At 30.3% G+C, this 22,023-nt stretch overlaps 1 protein-coding gene across 1 annotated transcript in view; it reads right to left on the bottom strand.

The window, feature by feature from the left end:
* Positions 1-17,709, bottom strand: part of LOC145314834 (uncharacterized) — a 46,568-nt gene extending 28,859 nt beyond the window's left edge. The window contains exons 1-5 of the mRNA XM_080154915.1: positions 17,538-17,709; positions 16,251-16,298; positions 13,067-13,122; positions 12,511-12,633; positions 11,837-11,929 (exon numbers count right to left, since the gene is read on the bottom strand). Of these exons, the coding sequence (XP_080011041.1) occupies positions 11,837-11,929; positions 12,511-12,633; positions 13,067-13,122; positions 16,251-16,298; positions 17,538-17,673 (456 nt within the window). The 5' untranslated portion in view covers positions 17,674-17,709. The remainder of the gene's footprint in view (positions 1-11,836; positions 11,930-12,510; positions 12,634-13,066; positions 13,123-16,250; positions 16,299-17,537) is intronic.
* Between the last annotated feature and the right edge of the window lie 4,314 nt (positions 17,710-22,023).

Genomic DNA, 22,023 nt, shown 5'->3' with positions numbered 1-22,023 from the left:
AAAAAACTGTAGCCGCTTTTTTCGTTGATTTCAGGGATAAGGGATGGGAAACGTAAGAAAATATTATTCCAGGCCTATTTTCCTACTAGGCCTAAAAAACTAGTTTCGGGATGACGCAGTAGTTAGATTTGAAAACTATGAACAATGATGAAATAGCTATTATATGAATGCAAAGAAAATAAGTATAGAATAGAATTCAGGTAGTTGATTTCACCTATCATAAAATATAATAAAAACTTTTCAAAGAACCAATATGTTAGTGGCTTTAAGTAGAATCCCGTTATTACTTCGCCAACCCCCCCCCCCCCCATTTAAAAAAAAAGTTTTTTTTGAGTTGGTTAAATCTGATTTATTTTCAAACATTTTAAGGGGGGATCTACTTCACCCCAAAATTTGTATATAGAAATAAACACCGCTTTAGCTCCCCAGCTTTAATAAATAAATTAAGTAGAATTGAATAAGTACATGGGTAACATTCTATCAACTAATTGTTCCATAGCAAACATATAAATTAAGAATTTAAAAAAAAAATTTATTTTACGTTAAATATTAACAGAAAAGTTCAATTAAGTGTGCAATAATTTTTACCAAAATTAATGAAATTTTTTTTTTAACAAAACACAGTACACTTTTATTTACATATTGAACTAGTTTTGTATTTGTGATCATTTAGATGGGTTATCAATTCCACATGAAATGTAACTTTTAAATTGTCTAAAGACATGAGTTTTTCACATTGTTCTAAAGTATAAAATGTTGAATCCTACTCAGTCTTCAAAAAACGATCTCTCAATTTATGTTTTGCTATATGGACATTTATTAATGTGTAAATTTAATAATAAGTTGATGTGATTGAACGTCATATATATTGTTGTCATTCTAATAGCAGAAAGTTTTCATTGTTGTCTTTCTAATAGCAGAAATTTATGTTTGGTTGAATTAATTTAGCCAATAATGAACTGGGGGACGCGTTTGTTATTAATTAATTGGTTAATGCTAAAAGCAAGTTTCAGGCTATTGGATATTGGCCTACAGCCAATGAGGAACTGGGGGAAATGAGTTGATTTTATAGGCAAAAAAGAAAAGTTGCCCCATCACCTTTAAAAGGAGGCTGAGACCTAATTTTCGGTCAGGTTTCCCATCCCTTATCCCTGGTTGATTTAGACATATCATAATTGTCATATCGATATCAAACTTTGCATGATGATACCTTTAACAACTAGGTACGATTTATCAAGCGTAACAACTCCATAATCGTTACCAGAAAGTCCGTACGTCCATATAAAACATGCTAATTTTTTTTATCTTTTTTGACAACAAATTTTTGTATAATATAATTATCCTATTCCTTTTTATGTCAATTTTGTTCTAAGATTTGCTTATTAAGTTCTGACACTCTAAAAGAGTTATTGTTCGTTTATCATTTCTTCTTATTTTAGAGCTTTATTTCATTGATATTTTCATCCTTGTTTCAACAATAGTAAACACTTCTAGAGAAGATCAGTTGGCAAGCCCTGGTTTTTAAAAGGCCAAGAAGCCAATTTCAATTATCATATTCAACCATTAAAAACTCGTCTGATTTTAGATTCGTCTAATTTAAGAGATGGTAACATAAATGCTCTTTGTTTTACAACAGGGAAATGCTTTCTGTACTAAAAATTAAACAAAAATTTGAATCTAAATGCTTGCATAAAAACTTAACTCTTTGATTGCAGAACCTTTGTATTTTGCTTGCATTTTAATGGGTTTAACTTATTCTACTAATATTCAACACTCCATGCGACTTTCATTACTTTTTTTTATCTTCAATTTCTCTTTCCCTGAATAACCATTTAAAACTGAAACAGAAGAGTTTAGCCTGCCTGAGTAACCAGGGATTTAATGGGATAAGACAATGGCCGATAAATTAATGTACATCTCCAATGATGATACACAAAAATTACCCCTTCTTTAGATTACAATTATAAGTTGAATCGTTTGTATACTCAACTTAACGAACCAACCTATCAAAATTCATGTAAGTCCCCTAATTTGTTGAGGGACTAGTGTAATAAATATCCCAATGTCCCCTCCCTCCCTGTGTGTAACAAAAGGCTTTTGATCTTTAAATTTGGTTAATTTCATTTCTAAGTTTTTGCAAATTTCTCCTTAACTTGGCATTTAAAATTTGAAAAAAATGTAAAATTAAGTTAGTAAAAAATAACTTTTCTTTGAGTCATTTGGGATCATTTTGATTGAACAATAAGAGAGATTAAATATGCTTAATTTTGGACATTATTTCATCATTGAAAGAAGATAAAAATAAAAACGTTCGAAAATTTCCCGATAATGGTCACTTTAATATAATCGAACGTAATCCATTTCAATCGTATTAAAACACAATGCCTTAAAAGTGAGAACATGCTTCAAATAGGATCTTATATATTTTGATGTATATTTTCAATGATTATTAATAAATAAAAACCTTCTTCAGATTAAATTATTGATATGTTAAACCACTTTTTTCAGCCAACGACTGAGAGGGCGAGATTATCACATTTAGGTAGCAGCAAAATTTTCAGTCAATTGTTCCCTCCCTCTCTATTAAAAGGATAAAACAGAAAATTGGATTAGACATTAAACAAACAAATTCTTCAATAATTTTAATCTACACTGGGAGTAATTTTCTCTATCATAATTGTTGTTTATTTATCGTCCATTGCCTTAACCCTGAGTACCTGCAACTACCAGACAAAAACAAATATACAGAATGTTATTATTACAAAATTGTGGTTTAAAATTGGCTCTAGTCCATCGCGATAAGTGCGAAGGGTAATCTATTTTCTTTTTAAGGATAATGTAACAGTTTCTTAATGTGAGAAAAATTTGGGAACATGTTCGATAAATAGATGTACATCCCTAATGATGATACACAAAATACCCCTTCAATAGAATACTATTGGACACTCAACTTAACGAATCAACCAATCAAGATTCAATAAAAGTCCCCAAAATTGTTATGCCAACGATTAAGAAAACGTTATTATAAAACTAATTAGTGTGAAGGACTAGTAAAATCTACAGGAAAACATGACTAAACCGACGACAAGAACTATCTATTACAGACGGACAAACAGACACGCACTGATCGACCCTAAAGCTTAGGTTATAAAATCATACAATAAATAAAAGTCACCAACAGTCTAATTACATGATGACCTTAAAAATTGAGATATAAATCAAATATGAGAGAAAAAATGTACTAAATATAATTTCTGGTGCAACAATTGTTTTATTTGCAAAGATTTCTTTTATTTGCCAAGTCTTTCAAGTTCACGGACATGGAGGGGGGGGGGGGTGGTTATTGATATTCACAGTGAAATATCTTTAGGAAGACAGAGATTAATCTACACCCAAATTTAATCTTATAAAGACAAACATCATTAAATCTAAACTATCTAAAAATAGAATATCCTAACACCATACTGGGACCTACTTGAAGCTTCCCTAAAATGGATAACTATAAAATTCTTACAGCTTAAAGGATATCAAAACGACAAACCGGCAGATTAGTGGAAACATGTAAAAAATCAAATGGCAATTCTTTAAAAATATAGGGCAAAATCTAAAAATTATTTTACTTGTCAAGAATTAGGTTCTCTTAAAATTTTCATTTTCTTTTATATAAATGTAATGTTCAAGAAACTCAAGCTAGCATGATAAATTTTGTATTATTTGGCTTATTGAAGATACTGTGGTAAACAGATTATTTTTTTCGCCCATTTTCAAATTTATTCTATAAAAATTTTTAAAACTATTTCTTTGTTCAACTGTGTATGAAATTAAAACGTAAACAATATAAATATCATTACTCAGGGGTTACATTAATTCAAGAATTTAAGAATTTTTTAATTAATTTTGCATCTAATCTAACACAAATATAATAAATCAATATTACTATTTTAACTACTTTTAGTATTATATATTTACTATTGTAATTAACAATAACATTGGGAATCATTGAAGCAAATCAATAAAATCTAATATAAATAAAGGTACTAAGAAAGAGAGGGAATGTCTGATTGAGCGAATAGGAGAATCGCATCGGAATTTACATTGGATCTCATTGGTTGAAATTATGTACACATTTTCCTACGAAGGCATGTTTTTTTTCATTTCATACATACATAAAAGTCAGCTGTTAACAGTATATTTTCTTAGTAGAAAGCTTTGCGGAATCAGAATTAATTGCCCAAAAATTTCGTTTACAATTTGAAAGCTTGAAACAAAGTTGGATTCTTAAAAAAAAGTTAGGCTGGCAACTCGCTGGTGAGGCAAAATTATTTTTGTGAAAAATCCTCCAAAATCGAATAAAAAAATTTACAAAAATGAAATAAAATCTTAAGAGGGTTATTAACATATGATTTTGTTTAATTTTTGTAGATTTTTAATGTGCTTTTGGATGATTTTTCACAAAAATAATTTTGCCTCACTATCGAATAGCGAGTCTATCATTTTTTAAGAATCCACATCAGCTTGAGTCGAAAGTAAACAATACTTTTGTCTGCTAGGAATGTTCTCTCTTAGATTTGACGAAAAAAGGGTTCAGAATATTCTTCTACTCTTCTATTTCTATTCTAATATATTTGAAAAATCTAGAGGTGCCTACCGTTTCCCTTTTTTTATTTAAATTGGCGGTCTACCCATATACTATCCCTTTGACATTCCTTGGCTAGCCAATATAAATTTGAGGTATATCACTGTGGGCTACAATTGAATCAAGACAAAAGTAAGTGCCGAGCCCTGGGACCTATGTAGGGTGAAAATAGACATAAATCCTTGATGATTCCAGGTGGAGACAAAATATTTTAGCGGGGTCTTTTGGTTTTTTTTCAATTTAAAGTTCTGAAAAAAAATTGAAAAAAATATGAAAATCTTTAAACTGTTTTTAAACTATTTTTGAATGGGGGGTCAAAAATATACTAGGACACCTATAGAATCAGACTGCAGAGCCCAAATTTGAATTAAGTCCCCAATAAACTTTTTTTGGGGGATTTAAAAATTAATTTTTACTGTTGCTCTGGTCATTTTTACCAGATCAAAGGGTCTTTTTTTACTTCGTGTAATATTGTAACTTAGTGAACAATTTTATATAATTCACTTTATACTGATACAATAAAAAAAACATTACTCTGTTCAATGGAAATAATTTTTTTTTCTAAAACAATCAATTTCATTGAAAAATCTGACATAATACAATAAAAAACATAATGCTGAATTTAAACCAATTAGAAATTAGAATTTCCGAAAGAGTGTTTTCACAAAGTGACTTATTTCAAACGTAATTAAATAATTTTATTTAATAAAAATGAAAAGAATGAAAACCCTACTCATAAAAGATACATACTTTTTAAAAATATTTTTAAAAATATGTTTGAATAATCTTATTTTATATCATATTTGTATATGTGACAAAATAAATTTGTTGTATTGCACAAACATTTGTTGTCATCTTAATTTATTTAACCCTTTACAGCCAATTTTTATGTGTTTTAATGTATAATAAACATGAAACATTTTTATGTTAATTCATTGATATATTGTAAAGAATTAATTTTTAATTAGTATTGATAGATAAAATCAAAAGACCTAACTTTACTGTATACTAGCATACAATATTTACGAAGCAAGACACTCTAAAAGCTGAGTATTTTACCTACAAAGGGAAGAAACATCACGATTCAGTAAAAATTATTTAATCCATAGTAAAAAATAAACTTTAAAATCCTAATAAAAGTTGATGTGGGCAATTGTTCTCATTTTTGGCTTTGCAGTATGATTCTACAGATGTCAAAGTATATTTTTAATATACCTTTTAAAAATAGTTTAAAAACAGTTTAATAAAAAACAAACAAAAAATAATTTTCAATATTTTTTTTCACTAAAAGATACAAACAACTTATATAAATACTATAAGCTTTAAAAAAATCACAATTTTCAAATTTAGACTTTCAATATAAAGATTTGTAGAAAAAACCTAACAACAAATTCTAACATATTTCTGATCAACATAGCAATAAAACGTCCTTTGCAAAATCTTTATTATCAAAAATAAATAGCACTTACTAAAAACTTTTTTTCATTTAAACTTATACTTTTCACATTAATTAACTTTAAAGATTGATTTTTTCTAAAAGAAAGGTTGCGTGATTTTTTTATTCATTATTAATTGCCTAATTTTGAGATTTAGATAAAAAACTTTACTACTTTATATTACTGGATAATCTTATAGCAGCGGCTACGCCTCTAGAGGCATTTGAGGCCCTTGGGTTGGGGGGGAAGTCGAACCCCCCTTACAATTACAGTTTTTTTTAATGAATAAGTCAAAAACATTTATTTGGAGAGTTAATTCTCTTGGGATAGTGGTGGTACCCTTTCCTAAAATAGTTATAAACCTTACCAAGACATATGAAAAGCTACCATGTAAAGGAGAACCATAGTTCACAAAGACTCACATAGAACCTGTTACTTTATTATAAAGATACATATATACACAGAAACTCTACAATCAGAGTATGTCGGTTTGTTCATCCGTCTGTATAAAAACAATACAGAACATATTTATTTTGCTTTAGCAGCTACGCCCTTAGAGGCCTTTAGGGGCACTTAAGAGGCGAAGAAGGGGTTGAATTCAACAACTATATTCTTATTTTAGGCTTAAAAAGAAAAAGGTTTTTTGTGTGTTGTGGTCCTTTTTTAAGGGACGATCTCTTCTCTTTCTCAAAATAAGTTATAAACCTTCCAAGGACCAGTGAGAAGCTACATAGTAAAGTAAAAAAAGAACCATATCAGTTCTTAAGCATCAGAAAGATGGACAAACAGACATCAATCTATTTTGTATCATAAATAGTGCTTTAAAGCAGGGAGAGAAATATCATCTGGAAAAAAAAATTTTCCTATCGTTTAAAAGTTATATCTCTGTATAAAAAAAGATAGGATGTCCGTGTGTTTTTTCTGTCTGTGCCTAAAGTTCTTGCTAGCCGCTGGACCAATTTGGTTCTTCTTTATTGACCTATCTTTTAGACTGATAATAGGATCAACATATTAAGGAGTAGTTTAGTGTCTATTAATCCTTATATAAAAGTAACAGTTTCTGTGTCTGTCTGTTTGTGTGTGTGTGTGTATGTGAGGGTGTCTGTCGGTACCGAAGATTCTTTGTAACCGCTTAACTGATATAGTTCTTCTTGTTTCAAGTTTTTCATGGTCCTTAGAACGAAGTTTTGAGTTTAGAAAAAATTAGTTCCTACCCAACATTTAAAAAAACTTTTTCTTTTACATACTAAAACTAAGAGTAGGGGAGGGGTCAACTTCCCCCCACTTGTCAAGGGCCCCTAGATGCCTCTAGGGGCAAAACCGCTAGTGATAAAATAATTTTTATCTTGAATTATAATTAAATTGTTCTTTTTCCATTTAATAAAATATAATTGTAATTATCAACCTCAAAGAATATCCAGAATTAGGTAATTGGATTTAACAAGGGAAAAAGACAACATTCATAATTAGTGAAGCTCTTAAGTTTAAAAAAATACAAATAAAGAAAATAGCAAGTGTAACATACAGATACAAAAATATATTAATCAGAGCGAGATGGGACAATGGGCTGTTTATTAGACTAGTCCCCATAGTTTATTATAGGAATTTGTTATTCGTTGGCTTAACTACTTAGGGGACCTGTTGCGATTTTTGTTTGGTTGGATTATTAAATTAAGTGCCCAACATTTCAACCATTAACTGAAACATACAGAAGGGTTATCCATGTATCATATTTGGGAATGTAAATCAATTTAGCGGTCATTGTCTTATCCCTTTAGATCCCTGAATAGTAATTAAAAATGATCAATGGTTCTTTTTTTTCTATGTAGCTTCTCATTGGTTCTAGGAAGGTTTATAACTTATTTTTGGAGGGTACCTCCACCATCCAGGAGAAATCAACCCCTAAAAAAGGACCCCATTTCACACACAAAAAATAACTTTTTCTTTTTAAGTCTAAAATAAAAATCTAGTTGTAGAATTCAACCACTTCTTCCCCTCTCAAGTGCCCCTAAAGGCCTCTAGGGGCGTAGCCGCTAGCACCAAATAAATATATTCTGTAATGTTTTTATACAGACAGATGAACAAACAGACATACTCTGATTGTAGTGTTTCTGTGTATATATGTATCTTTATAATAAAGTAACACGTTCTATGTGAGTCTTTGTGCACCAAGGGATCTCACTAACCACTAAACCAATATGGTTCTCCTTTACATGGTAGCTTCTTATATGTCCTGGTAAGGTTTATAACTATTTTGGGGAAGGGTACCATCACTATCCCAAGAGAATTAACTCTCCAAAATAAATGTTTTTAACTTTTTCATTAAAATAAACTGTAATTGTAAGGGAGGGTTCCTCTTCCCCCCTAACCTAAGGGTCCCTATATGCCTCTAGAGGCGTAGCTGCTGCTAGTAGAGTATCCAATGATATAAAGCAGTAAGGTTTTTTATCTGAATCTCAAAATTAGGCAATTAATTATGAATAAAAAAATCACGCAACCTTTCTTTTAGAAAAAATCAATCTTTAAAGTTAATTAATGTGAAAAGTATAAGTTTAAATGAAAAAAAGTCTTTAGTAAGTGCTATTTATTTTTGATGATAAAGATTTTGCAAAAGACATTTTATTGCTATGTTGATCAGAAATATGTTAGAATTTGTTGTTAGGTTTTTTCTACAAATCTTTATATTGAAAGTCTAAATTTGAAAATTGTGGTTTTTTTAAAGCTTATAGTATTTATATAAGTTGTTTGTATCTTTTAGTAAAAAAAAATATTGAAAATTATTTTTTGTTTGTTTTTTATTAAAGATTTTCAATTCTTTTTCAATTTTTTTTCAGAACTTTAAATTGAAAAAAAACCAAAAGACCCCGCTAAAATATTTTGTCTCCACCTGGAATCATCAAGGATTTATGTCTATTTTCACCCTACATAGGTCCCAGGGCTCGGCACTTACTTTTGTCTTGATTCAATTGTAGCCCACAGTGATATAGGTATTTATCTATACCTCTGACCCTGCGTGGCAACCAAAAATTAAATTATGTTCTCCCCAGATGAGACAGAGGAGTAAAAATGAATCGTCTGTATGCGGTTGCACTTTTAATTAAATATAAATTGCGGGGTTTTCTCAGCCGCCATTTAAAAGAGGCTGTGGATTAACAAATCCAATGGTTGCCATTCCTTCATGGCCCAGTATTCACTTAATTTCTAATGAAATCAAACCGGTTCTAAACCGGGGAAAAATCTTATCTTTCTGGTTTTACAATGAACACATTTTTCAAACATAAAAAGATGTTGGATTAACATTGAAAAGCAGTGACAAAGGTCGAATGATTATTTTGGCAAGAAAATGGATGTAGAATACGCGGATTGTGTGAGAGATTGTTGCATACGCTGATAATATGCTACTTCCAGCTGGCTAATATAATTATCCCCATGAAACTCCTAAAACCTCATCCCCTCCCCTCCTACTGGAGGAACGAACTGAAAAAAAGGTCTACTGTAGCAATCTAAATCTGTCATAATGTCCACGTATTCTATATCCATTTGCAAGAAACGATATAAAGCATTTAAACATCTGAAGGTTTATAATTATGTATTTTACACTAAAACAACCTTTCCATTGAACAATAACATAAATATAAGTTTACAGCAAAGTTTAGAAATTTAATAAAATATATCCAAAAGTAATACAGATACAAACCATGTTTACTTGCATTAAAAAAATAAGTATGTACATAAATATTGCAGGTATCCTAATTATTTACAACTAAATAAACGAAACATAAAGACATTCAGGAATCCCTTGCTTATTCTTAATATAATTAAGTTATTAGTAGCCTTTGCAATATTCTGTAAAATTGTGATCAAGCTTCCAGTCAAATGTGCTTATTAAGTCTATCTGTTCTTAATGTTGACCAAACGCATAGTATAATTAAACGCATATTCAAAAACAGTTTGACCTAATAAGCGCATTTGACTGAAATCTTACTCACAACTTGCTGAATTTTGCGAAAGCTAATATTCCCTTTCATAGTAAACTAAAAAAGGTAGTTGTTTAAAACAAAATTGAATGTCCCAATTTCAATATCTTGCAATAAGTAACAGATAGGATTTGCATTTTTGCTAGAAATAGTTCTACAACAAATAATTTGACATGAATGTGCATTACTTTTGTGACATTTTTGAAAGTAAATTCGTTTTGTTACTGTATACTGGTGAAGTTGTGATATATTTAAGAATAACAGTTAGGTACTAGAATGGATTACTGTGCTTTTGGAGAGCTAATGTATTTTTTGTTTGAAAGCACTAAGTGTGAAAAAATATATCAAATCCCATCAACCATGTTTTTGTTCCAATAAAGGCAAACAGAAAATTAATTGTTGTATAAAACTGACTGCGATCCGGATTATTAAAGGGCTAGAATTTAGGTACTACGACAAACCCTAGATAAGTCAAAAAGTATATGCATTAAACGCTAGGCAGACAAACACTCGAAACATACACTAGGTGCGACACATGCTAGACTGCGACAAACGCTAGAATATGACAAAACATACATTGCAATAATTAAGTTTATAATCATCTTGAGAAATAATAGTACATTTGTAAAGTGATAATTAGGGATGGGAATCCGTCGAATTTTTGGGCCGGATTCGGATTCCGGATTCTGAAGGAATCCGTCAAAAAAAGTGACGGATTCTTGCGGATTCCGGATTCTTATTTTTGGCGGATTCCGGATTCGGATTCCGGATTCTAGCAGTATTTTTAAAGGCCGTCCGTCACAGAGGGATAGCTTTTTTCGTTAATTTATCACTATGTTACTTGGTTGAAGCCTTGATTTGTTTAAAGTGTTGACTTCCAGCATAACTAAAACATTTACATCACATTAGTAAATTTAAAAATTTAAGTGCTACGTATGTCCTAAAAATGAGCTTGGTATTTTCTAACCTATTTAGATTAAATTTAGCCTACCAATTTAGAATCCGGAATCCGCTATAAAAAACGGATTCCGGATCCGGATTCGGATTCCAAAATTGGCCGAAAATTGGGCGGATTCCGGATTCTGGATTCCCATCACTAGTGATAATATTTAGTTAAGACCAACACATCACAAAAGAAAACATATTCTAAAAACGACCAAGATAAAATTTTTTAGATTATTTAGGTTTCTCTTACTGTACTCCAAAATTGATTAATTGAAGATTAAGCTCTACTAATTCACATTAACCCATTCTATAACCTAACTGAATTTTAGAAGCAGCAACAACAGATAGAATTGGACGTGGCATCATTCTAAATATTATATATTAAAAATGCTACTTTCTGCTGCTTCGTTAGAAAGGTTAAAATCATGATTTTATTGCACGCTGTGGACAATTTCATTTTTATATTTAGGGAGTTAATTAATGTATCGTACATTGTCTTATATCTTAAAGTCTGAATAAGAACTTGATGCTACAATTCATATCTTGAAAATTTATTTCTAAATTATTATTAAGAACGTGCACTATGAACTATTTTCCAGTATGGCTTCTAAACCGATTAATATCCGCTAGAACCGGTCCTAAGCCATACTGAAAAATCCTGTATTACAGACAATTTCCTAAGGATAATAAAATCAAATCATAAATTAAATGCCATTTTTGTTTCACCGGGCCTTCGGGTCCTTGGGTCTAACAAAGTAGGTCATAATGTTATAATTTTCATTTCATTATCCGTAGAAAGCTGTCTATAATGCGATATGATAAATAACTATTATATATCTTACCTCTTCTACAATTGGTTGGATAACCGGTCTGTTTGTCTCTGATGAAATGAAAAGGACATAATCCAAATCTCCTGTAATTGTAATTCCATGTTTCTATACCAATAATCTTTTTTTTATGCTGTTTATTTAATAACGTAGCCACTATACATTATTATTTGTCATTCTGTCTGTCTATAAGTGTTAAAATACTAAGAAGGAAGGAAAAGGGCGATGGAAGATTTGAATTATTCTATGCTGATGAATTGAACAAAACTAATATTATCTGTATTATACAGCATGCTGCGATTGTTATCAACTATTGTAACAATGTTTTTAACTGTAAAAAAAGCTCTATGTAAAATTATGTTTATTCCCTAACAAGGATTAAACAATGCATTCAAAATCCGTAGAAAAAAGTAACAGGATCTGTGTCTGTGTGTACCAAAAGATCTTGCTAACCTTTACAATGTAGATTCTTATAGGATCTTGGAAGATTTGTAGCTATTTAGGGGAGGGTACCATTTTTTAATGTTTCTTTTTAAAACTAAACTTTAAAGTTGGAGGGGGGGGGGGTCGACATCTCCCTCCCCCCCCCCCACCTTAAGAACCATACAGAAAGAAATTCAATTTTCAAGGATCGAAGAAAAATTATTTATCTAAAAAGATGTCTCGATATAACGTGACTTGACACATACACACAAACACAGCAGTATATAATAAGATTCCTTGTGGTATTCTTCAGTTTGTTTGTCCACAACTAAAAGTTTGGTTTGATTTGAATCTGCACGAATCCTTTCAACTACTTGCTTATGATTCTCCTGAAAATTTCAGCATTTTATCAAATATTTTTGTTATAGGAAATAGTAAAATTGTGTCTATAAATAGTGCAACTATAACAAACTTAAAGGTAGCCCAATTTAAATAGAATAAAATAAGTCAGTGACCCAGTAGAAATTATGTTAAGGTTTCTTCGGTTATCAGTTAAACTCAGGATTAATAAAAAAAATTATATATCAAGCTTTTCGATGTTATTCCCTAAGATGGATTGCAGAGAAAGACACCTGGCATCCTAAGACCAGGTTGTAATAAAAAAGCTACAGTTAGAAATGAAAGGTTGATTATCCTTTAGATAAAAAGTCTGTGATGCAATACTTAAAACAACTGTTGCTTTACTAAAGGTTGTAAATCATGTATAAAAGAACATAATAGTCAATACGACAAAAAGCAAAAAAAAGTTTTAAATATACTTACATGTTCAATATTAACATTGTTCACTTCAATAATTTTATCTTGTTCTCTTAGTCCTGTTCACAAGCAAATTTAATATTTTTATTATCGCGGCTACTCTGCAATCAAAGACGTCCGTTTGTGTAACTAAAAAATATGAAATTTACTTCACTAATATGAAATACAGGCGTAAATAAATATAATAGCATATTCACCCTTAACATAGCTAGCCTAAAACCATCTCAGTACATATGTGAAGCTTCCCCAAAATGGAGAGCCAAATCGGTTCAGTAGTTATTGTAATATTGAGCTTTAAGCAAAAAACACATTAGTAATTTTTACACTAGCATAAAAGACTTTAAATTCTTCTATATTACATTTCAAAATTGATATATAATACATACAATATTTACTTGATATATGTGAATTTTAGTAATTTAAATGATGTAACATTTTTCTTTCTTTCAAAAAAGTTTTTAATTATGCCATACTTGCCATTAATTAAATACAACGAGGAAAATAAATGTTAAGAACTAAAAAAAACATATATCTTAAATTTGGACTTATTATTTTTGGATTATTATAGTTATATAGTTAGTCATTACGTGTTTGCGTTCATAGAAAAAGGCTTGATTTCTAAAGACATTTCTTTGGAAAAAGTGTTAGGTTTTGGAGAAGCTCCTTATTCTTAATGAGCAAGTTTTAGGCCATTGCCCCAATGATAAGTCATAAATGATTTGATTTAAAGAATTGTTCAAAAATAGGTATATACAAATATGTAGGAACATATCCGAAAAAAAATCTTAATAAATAGATATTCCTACCTATCTTGCGATCATCTTATTATAGAAAAACTACGCTACTAGAAAAGGCACTAAATTTTTAAACTAATTAGCAAAAATACCATGCATTCAATCATATTTTTTCCTTTATGTAAAAATCCTGAAAAAACTTTCTGTACTTACAAAAGATTTATCGACACTTACAGTTATTTGGAGAAATAAATTAACAATAGGTGTTCCTATAGTACAGTTGAAAAATATTAACATGTGCATAATATACTGCACTGCAGACAACCAACACCTTTGTAAAGATAAAGAGGTCCCTAATGGCAAAAAGTCTAGGCTGACATAGTATCAACATAACGTAGTCTAATGGAATAATAAATGTTCTAATATATAGAGTAGCAAGTTTTTTTGTCTGTAGCTCTCAGAGTAGCATTACAATGGCCTGCAATGGTTTTAGGCTATGCTATTCTTCAGATTTTAGTCTTGGGATTGCCTTTAGCCACTCTCTTCCCTTCCAATACAGAGTCCTAGATGCTAGGGGCGGCGTAAAACTTTAGTAACCAAAGATACTTGAAAACTACTTAGTTAGAGATAATCAAACCCGACACCTCCCTACCCCATAAACTTTTTATGTGCGTAAATATTTTGCTAAAATATTTAATTGTTTTGTTTTATTTGAACTACAAACAAGGTTATTATATTTTTTCACATAGAATTTAAAATTTTTTGGAAAAATTACTTTTTGAACCTTGTCATTTAGTAATTTAATTATAACAATTTTTACAAAATTAAACAATTTGTTACAATGATTAGGTTTTCTTTTTTATTTTGTAGCGGAGCTACACCACAATTTACTACTATAAAAGTCGACAAGGTTTATCTGTCTGTTTGTTATGTTTTAAGAACAGATTTTTTCTATTTGATTTTCCTTTCACAATCCTATCTTTTAAAATTTTGATGAGGGCATAATATAAGGTTTTCAAAGTTTCAGGTGGGTTATCAGTATCACCCTTTACGACAAACCTTGGACGTCTGTGGATCTATTCTATATTTTGGCATTATGGTTTGAAAGTAACTGAAAAACTTTATATGCCTTCTACATTTCAACTACTTTCAAAATTAAGATTAAAACAAAAGTACTTTTCAAATAACTTACATTACGAAAGTAACAGTTTTTATTATATAGTTGGAATATCCTAGTCCTTGTTCTTTTTTATATTACTTTTTTATTTGCAGATTTTTCTTTCTTAAAATAAAAAATTACCAACACGTGAAGATGAAAAAAAAATCTACCAATTTAAAAAAAAAATGAAATTTAATTTATTCTGAAATTACATAATGAAAGAATCTAAAGAAATTGAATTCAAGACAGGGATTAAATAAAGATTAAACTATCATATCTCATAATCTATGAATATCAGGGAGGGGAGGAAAAATGGAAGATTTATAAATCTTAACCCCCAAAAAATATGTTCGAATAATTCGAGATTTTATCTTATTAGAGTTTTAAAAGTGTTATGGAATAGTTATAATAGCATCGTATTACAGACAGCTTTCCGCGGATAATTTCGTGTTTTTTTTATTTTAATATTCGTGAAAAATTGTTTACAATACGATGTTAAACTTGATTTTCCAGTACGGCTGAGAACCGGTTCTGATCCAACGGATATTCATCGGTTTTGAAGCCTTACTGGAAAAAAATGTTCACCAATTTTTAGACCAACAGTATGATTCTTTTATTGGTCGTTTTAAATCATAATTTAGGGGAAGATTAATTTATCGTTCATTGTCAAATCTCTACATCCCTGTAATCTATACATATATGTATATCATTACAAGTATTTGTAAAATTGATATGAAAAGAATAAAAAGACAAGCACCATTCTGTCCATAACTTGCTTGCGCAGCAATAGCAAGCTTTTCAGTTTGTAAGAACAGTCAACTGTAATAAAAATACAAACCGTCTCTAATGAGAGCTTGTTTTTGATTCTTGGTGTTTTCTTTTGTTAGTTTATTGTGACTTTTTTTTAAAGAAGATATATGATAAATCATATGAGTGGCTGTGATATTCAAAATATCAAAGAATCTATTCTTTGGAGCTATTGAAAGTTTTTTTTAACAGGTAGGGAGGGGACATTATTACACTGGTCCCCAAAGTTTAAAAATAGCTGTCTCTTATTTGATAACTAAACAGCTTTGGGGACTTATATTAAATTTTAATTAAATTTTAGTGTCATATCAACCAATAATTGTAATTGCAGAAGAGGTAATTTGTGTATCATCATTGAGGATGTATTGTACATCAATATATCGGCCATTGTCTTCTCACTTTAGATCACTAGTTTTTAAATATATCTCTAAAATTGCACACCATTCAAACAACGTGCTAAAAAATTCGCGTTAAATTTGCTAGTTTCCTGCATCTTCAGCTGGTGAGTTACTGTCGACCATTCCAATGTATTGTATGCCTAAAACAAATAAATAAATATTTAGATATTGTTTTATAGGGAGATGGAGGTGGGGAAAGGGCCATAACTAAATTTATTTTTTTTATAACATCAACTGACTGACAGTCGGACGAACGGACAAAGTTAATAAGTAGCTCTGATATTAAAAGGAAAATATTTTCAAACTAAATCCGACCTAAAGCAAGGAAGAAAGTATTTTTTAAATTGCCATATCTAAATCTTTATTGTTTAGATAAAAATTTGTACTTTTTCTATAGGGTGATAACCAATTTATTTTTTATCTCCATGTACTTTTAAAAATAAGAAAGAAAAGGAAATGAGAAAAAGTATAGGTTTACTAAAAGGATAACAATATTTGTAATTTTTTTAGATGCTATTCCATATCCATATTAGTTAGTAACCTTTCTTCCCCAAATAAAGTGAAAATGCCCAAAAATATTGAGATGGTGAAAAGAACTAAAAATGCCAAAATTTAAAGTATCCCACTGGGTGCTATTAGAGTTAACAGAGAACAAATATAAATATAGTAGTCTTGTAGTGATTTCAAAAAAAATCAGTCAAATCAATTCGTAAATCACAAAGATAATATTATGTAAGCCATAACTAACTTTTGTCAATATATTGCATATTCGATTAAAAAAGGATTTACATAATACTTTTTGGCAAAATGCTTTCATGGAAAAGGTATGTAGAGGGTCTAAACTATTAAGTCTATAGGCAAATGGCTCTCTTTTCTGACTTTCTCTCTGTTATGTGACTTTAACTAAGAGTTAGTTGTTTGATATTTTGGTGTTTATGAGAAAAAGAAAGAATCACAGATTGTCATGTTTAAAACAAAAAAATATTTTTAATTAAATAAATATTACAATAATTGTCCATAATACATAATGTCAGACATTTTCTATTTTTAAAAACCTGCTAGCTTATTATTGTTGCGCCGCCTAAAAACAAAATTATCCTTGTTCCTTTTACTCTTGTTACTTATATTCCAGTTCCAGCTTTGAAACCGATTAATATCCGGTGGATTACACCCGGTTCCCAGCTATACTAAAATTATGTATAACATCGAACTACAGAAAAATTTTCTCAAATATTTTTAAAAATCAGAAAACCAATACCAGTTTTGTTAGCCTAGGACTTCGGCCCCTTACGGTAACAAAACTGGTTTTAATCTTATAATTTTTCATTTTTCATTACGCGGAAAGCTGTCTATAATACGATGAGAAAGAAAACTATTACCTGGTTTATTTTTCTCGGCATGAAGATTGAAACCATATCCCTGAAAGTCAGGCCTCTTCACGAGGTGACACATTCTTGGGCGCAGAGGACTGTCAAGTAATTCATCTACGGTCATAGCCATTCCGTCCACTGTCATTATTTATATATATTTCTGAAATTTTAAAAGCACATTAATAGAAGGATAAATAAACCATTAAATTTAGGGATCTAAATATATAAGACAATGGCCGATAAATTGATGTACATCCCAAATGATGATACACAAAATAACCCTTTCTGTGGATTAAAAATAGTGGTAGATTTGGACACTCAACTTAATAAACCAACAAATCAAAATACAACAAAGTCCCAAAGTTGTTAGGGCAACGAAAAGTGACTAGTGTAAACAGCCCAAAGTCCCCTCCATTAAATGTGAATTCAATTACTAATTCAATATAGAAAGGGGGGAGACGGATGTGCCACTTTTTGAAACCAAAACTAAAAGTCAACAAAGGAACTCAACTAAAAAAAGAGTTACAGGTCTGAGATTTTGCATGGCAGTTGCTTTATAGAGGTACAATATGGAACTGTGAAGAAACGGCGGCGCAACCGCCGAAAACCGCCGTTTCCCGCCGATTTTTTTTTTGCAATTTCTCGGCGGTTTTCGGCGGATGCGCCGCCGTTTCTTCACTGTTCCATATTGTAACCCTATAAAGCAACGCAACTGCCATGCAAAATCTCAGACCTGTAACTCTTTTTTTAGTTGAGTTCCTTTGACTTTTAGTTTTAGTTTCAAAAAGTGGCACATCCGCCTCCCCCCTTATGAGGGGGAAAAACAGCTTTCTCTGTATAAAGACTGTAAAGCTGAATTCTAAAATTTTAAACTCAATTCTTGGTCAAAAAGCCGCCATCCAGCTGTATCTGCAAGTGCATATGATTTTTTACAATTCCCAGCCAACCGTTTGCTTGCAAAATCTACAGTCAGCTGCCAAAAAAGTGCGTCTATGAAGCTTTTAAATAAATGGCATTTAAAAAAACCAATGAGCATAAATAACTTTCTTAATTGGCTGCAATAAAACTCGCTATCAAAGTATCATTGTTTTTAAAGTATTAAATATTTTCATATCATTGCATTAAACAAAAGAGTTTCTTCAATACAATGTATTTTTTAGGCAAATTAAAATTTCACAAAATGATAATCTAAAGATAATCAAATTATTTAAGTTGTCTAGTAACGCACAATAACAAGCCAAAAAGTATAACTATAAAAAAAAAACTTGGAATGGATTGCGCAACTAAAATCTATAGACGAGTAAGCACCCAATAGCTCAAAATATTGTGATTTATAGGACTTATTAACATTAAAATATGCTAGAGCCATACATATACATATGTTAAAGCAAATGGTCAATTAGGCAAGCGCCGTGAAAAAAACCAGGTAACATTAAATTACATGCGGTTTTGTAAAAACTTTGATGAAAACAAGATGATAATTAGAAACTGGGTGGGGTCTTCCATTGTAAAATTATTATTTTACAAGCAAAAACAAGAACAGATACGAAGCGATTATAAAGATTTCAGGTCAGGTAATGTTTGGGTGATTTCCATCTATGTGACTATTGAGCTTGAATCCCCCCCCCCTCATTTCAAACATAATTGAAAATAATGAGGGGATTAGTTCTTTACCTAGGGAGCTCCAAACCTACGGGACAATCCAATATCTAATAAAACCTAATCTAACCTGAAATAAAGTAACAAAAAACAAACGAAAAACTATCAATCATTTTTCCATTTATTTAAAAATTTAGTTTGAATAAGACCCTTTTGGTAATTCCAGTACCGAGCCTCATTCTGTTGAATAACACTAACTCTCTACAAGAAAAACATTTATTTGGAAGAAATGTATTTTCTAAAAGTGTAATTTATCACAAATCCTAATTTATCTATTTCTACCTTTAATTTCTAATACTTATTTTAACCGAATTAAGAAAATCAGGCTTGAAAGGTCTTTAATAATTTAGATATGATAATTATTATGAAATCTTAAGCTATTAAATATCTAAAAAGCTGTATTCAAAATGCAAAATATTATTATTTAAAAACTTTTTTCATATAAATATATTAAAAGTTAGTAATGTCTGAATGAAACTAATATCTTTATTTGACTAAAGGATAAATTGAAGGTTAAATGATTTTCTCCATTACCATAATTATGTTTATGACTGCAGTGCTTCAATTTAATACAATTGCAACTTAGCTGCGCTACTTAAATGCAGTCGACTGTAATCAGTTTAACGTAAAACATATGTTTTATTGATTGATGCAACTCCAAGTTTTTATATTTTTTTTTCTAGAGACCAGCTACTCTTCAGATTATTATGCTTTATTATGTTGAAGTCCATCTGTCTGTAATTGTTTTGCTATGAAAAACATTAGCTTTGATGTCCTAGTTTAATATTTAAAACCCGGGAGGGAAGGCACATTGGACTGGAAATTTTTATGACCAAAAAGTTTTATTATTCGTTAGCCCAAAAAACTTTGTGAACAATGTACAATCCACCGTCCATTGTTTTATCCCTTAAGATCCCTGCATGAAAAAAAAAACAAAAAAAGACATTTTATATGGCTAAAATAATGTATATAATTGTTCTTGTCCTTTTTTATTTACGTTTTTTCCTATCACAAATTGTCATATTTTGTATCTACACCCACACTTATAATAATACTTTTACTTACACAAAACATTTAGGTATGTTGTAAAAATTGAAAAAACCGACAAAATTTTTTTTTTATAGAAGTAATAATAGCCTTAAACCCTTAAAAGACTTGAATCTAAAAATGAAATTGCCTAAAACCAACCCGGGACCTATGTGAAGGTTCTCTAAAATGGAGAACCCAATTGGTTCAGTGGTTAGTGTGGTATTAAGCTACAAACAAAATAACGTACTACTTCATATAAACAAAAATTGTTTCTGTCTCTAAAAAGGTACACTTTAAAAATGACTTGTTTAAACAAATAAACACCCTAAAAATATTTTGATTGTAACTGGAATTTATCTTGTTTTATCTCCATAAAAGCGTTTGAGGTTAATATCTGTAAAAATTACAATGCATTTATTATGTTTATGTAACACCAAAAATCATTGTATGTGTATGCATTCAATTTAAATCATGTTAAATTTGTGTAAAAATAATAATTCCATAATTAAGATATAAAAGAAAAGTTTTAACCCACTATTAAAGTTTACTAACAAGCATTATACCTTAAACTATGATCTTCTTAAATTTAATATTCAAAATTGATGTAATTTATAGAGTGCTTCTCATCAACAGTTTATTTACAAGTCATCATGAAATAATCCCGTCTATTAAAATAATTAGTGAAAAAGTTTGGACAAATCTACAACCCAATCTAAATCAGATACCAAAAGTTTAAAAACTATTAAGGGAAATCCACAATTTGTAATCTTATAACATGTAACACAAAGTTGTGATATGATGCTGAAGAAAAAATAAAGACATACTAAAATACGCACAATAATGCCTCATCTTCAGGGAGAAAATGGACAATGACAATTGGATTAATTCACCCACCGCATATTTAAAGCCAATTAAAGACAGATTTTACACATTTGGGAGAAAGTACAATGGCATTTAAATTGATTGACCCTTCAAAAATTTGATTTACACATTTGATAAGGGGACAGAAAGAGTATTACAAAGTCAATTGTCATATCTCTAAATCCCTGAATTAACAAATAAGTATAATGTCTTATTCTGTAACTAGACATTTTACTAAATCGTGATAAGTAAGAGTGTTAGTGTAAGCCCTGGTAGGGATAGGTAAGTTGGGTAAAAATTTCACTCTAAGGGAATATCTGATTTTAGGAGGGTGAAATAAAAATATACTAGCATATTCGCCACTAGCCTTTAGGGGCTTTGCCCCAAGAGAAAATTGAAAAAAAAATAAGTACTACTGGTGCTTGGTCTAATGTGTTCCCAAGAAAATTATTTTTTTTTTTTTGGGGGGGGGGGGAATTTTCATTTTTGGGGGGTTGGGGGTGTCCAACCCCCCAAGAAAATAGTTAAAAACCACCACAGGACCAATAGGTATATACCCTAAAGAGTAGAATCCGATCGGTTCAGTGGTTTCCGAGATCTTAAGGGATGGACGGACGGACGGACGGACGGACGGACGGACAGACAGACAGACAGACAGACGGACAGACAGACAGACATCATTATACTTTGTATTTTTTCACATTATATCACCTCTTATCCCTGAAATTTTAAATATATTTATACCAAATATGTGTTATTTACATATAGTTTTACCTATAATAAAAGGTATACCTAAATTATTAGGTCATAATTGTGTCCTATTTTACTTTTTACTTTATTCCTGTATGAAGAAACAGAACGATAAGTAAATTATAATGTATATACACTGAAAATGTTTAAAAAAACTTTTTTTTTACAAGGACACTGAACTTATGTCTATTGACAG

The sequence above is a fragment of the Acartia tonsa genome, chromosome 3 (genome assembly GCF_053477335.1).
Source record: "Acartia tonsa isolate MP-2025a chromosome 3, ASM5347733v1, whole genome shotgun sequence".
In the NCBI taxonomy this organism is placed as follows: domain Eukaryota; kingdom Metazoa; phylum Arthropoda; class Copepoda; order Calanoida; family Acartiidae; genus Acartia; species Acartia tonsa.
The sequence above is the reverse complement of the archived record's forward strand: the minus strand, read 5'-3'. Positions and strand labels throughout refer to the sequence as shown.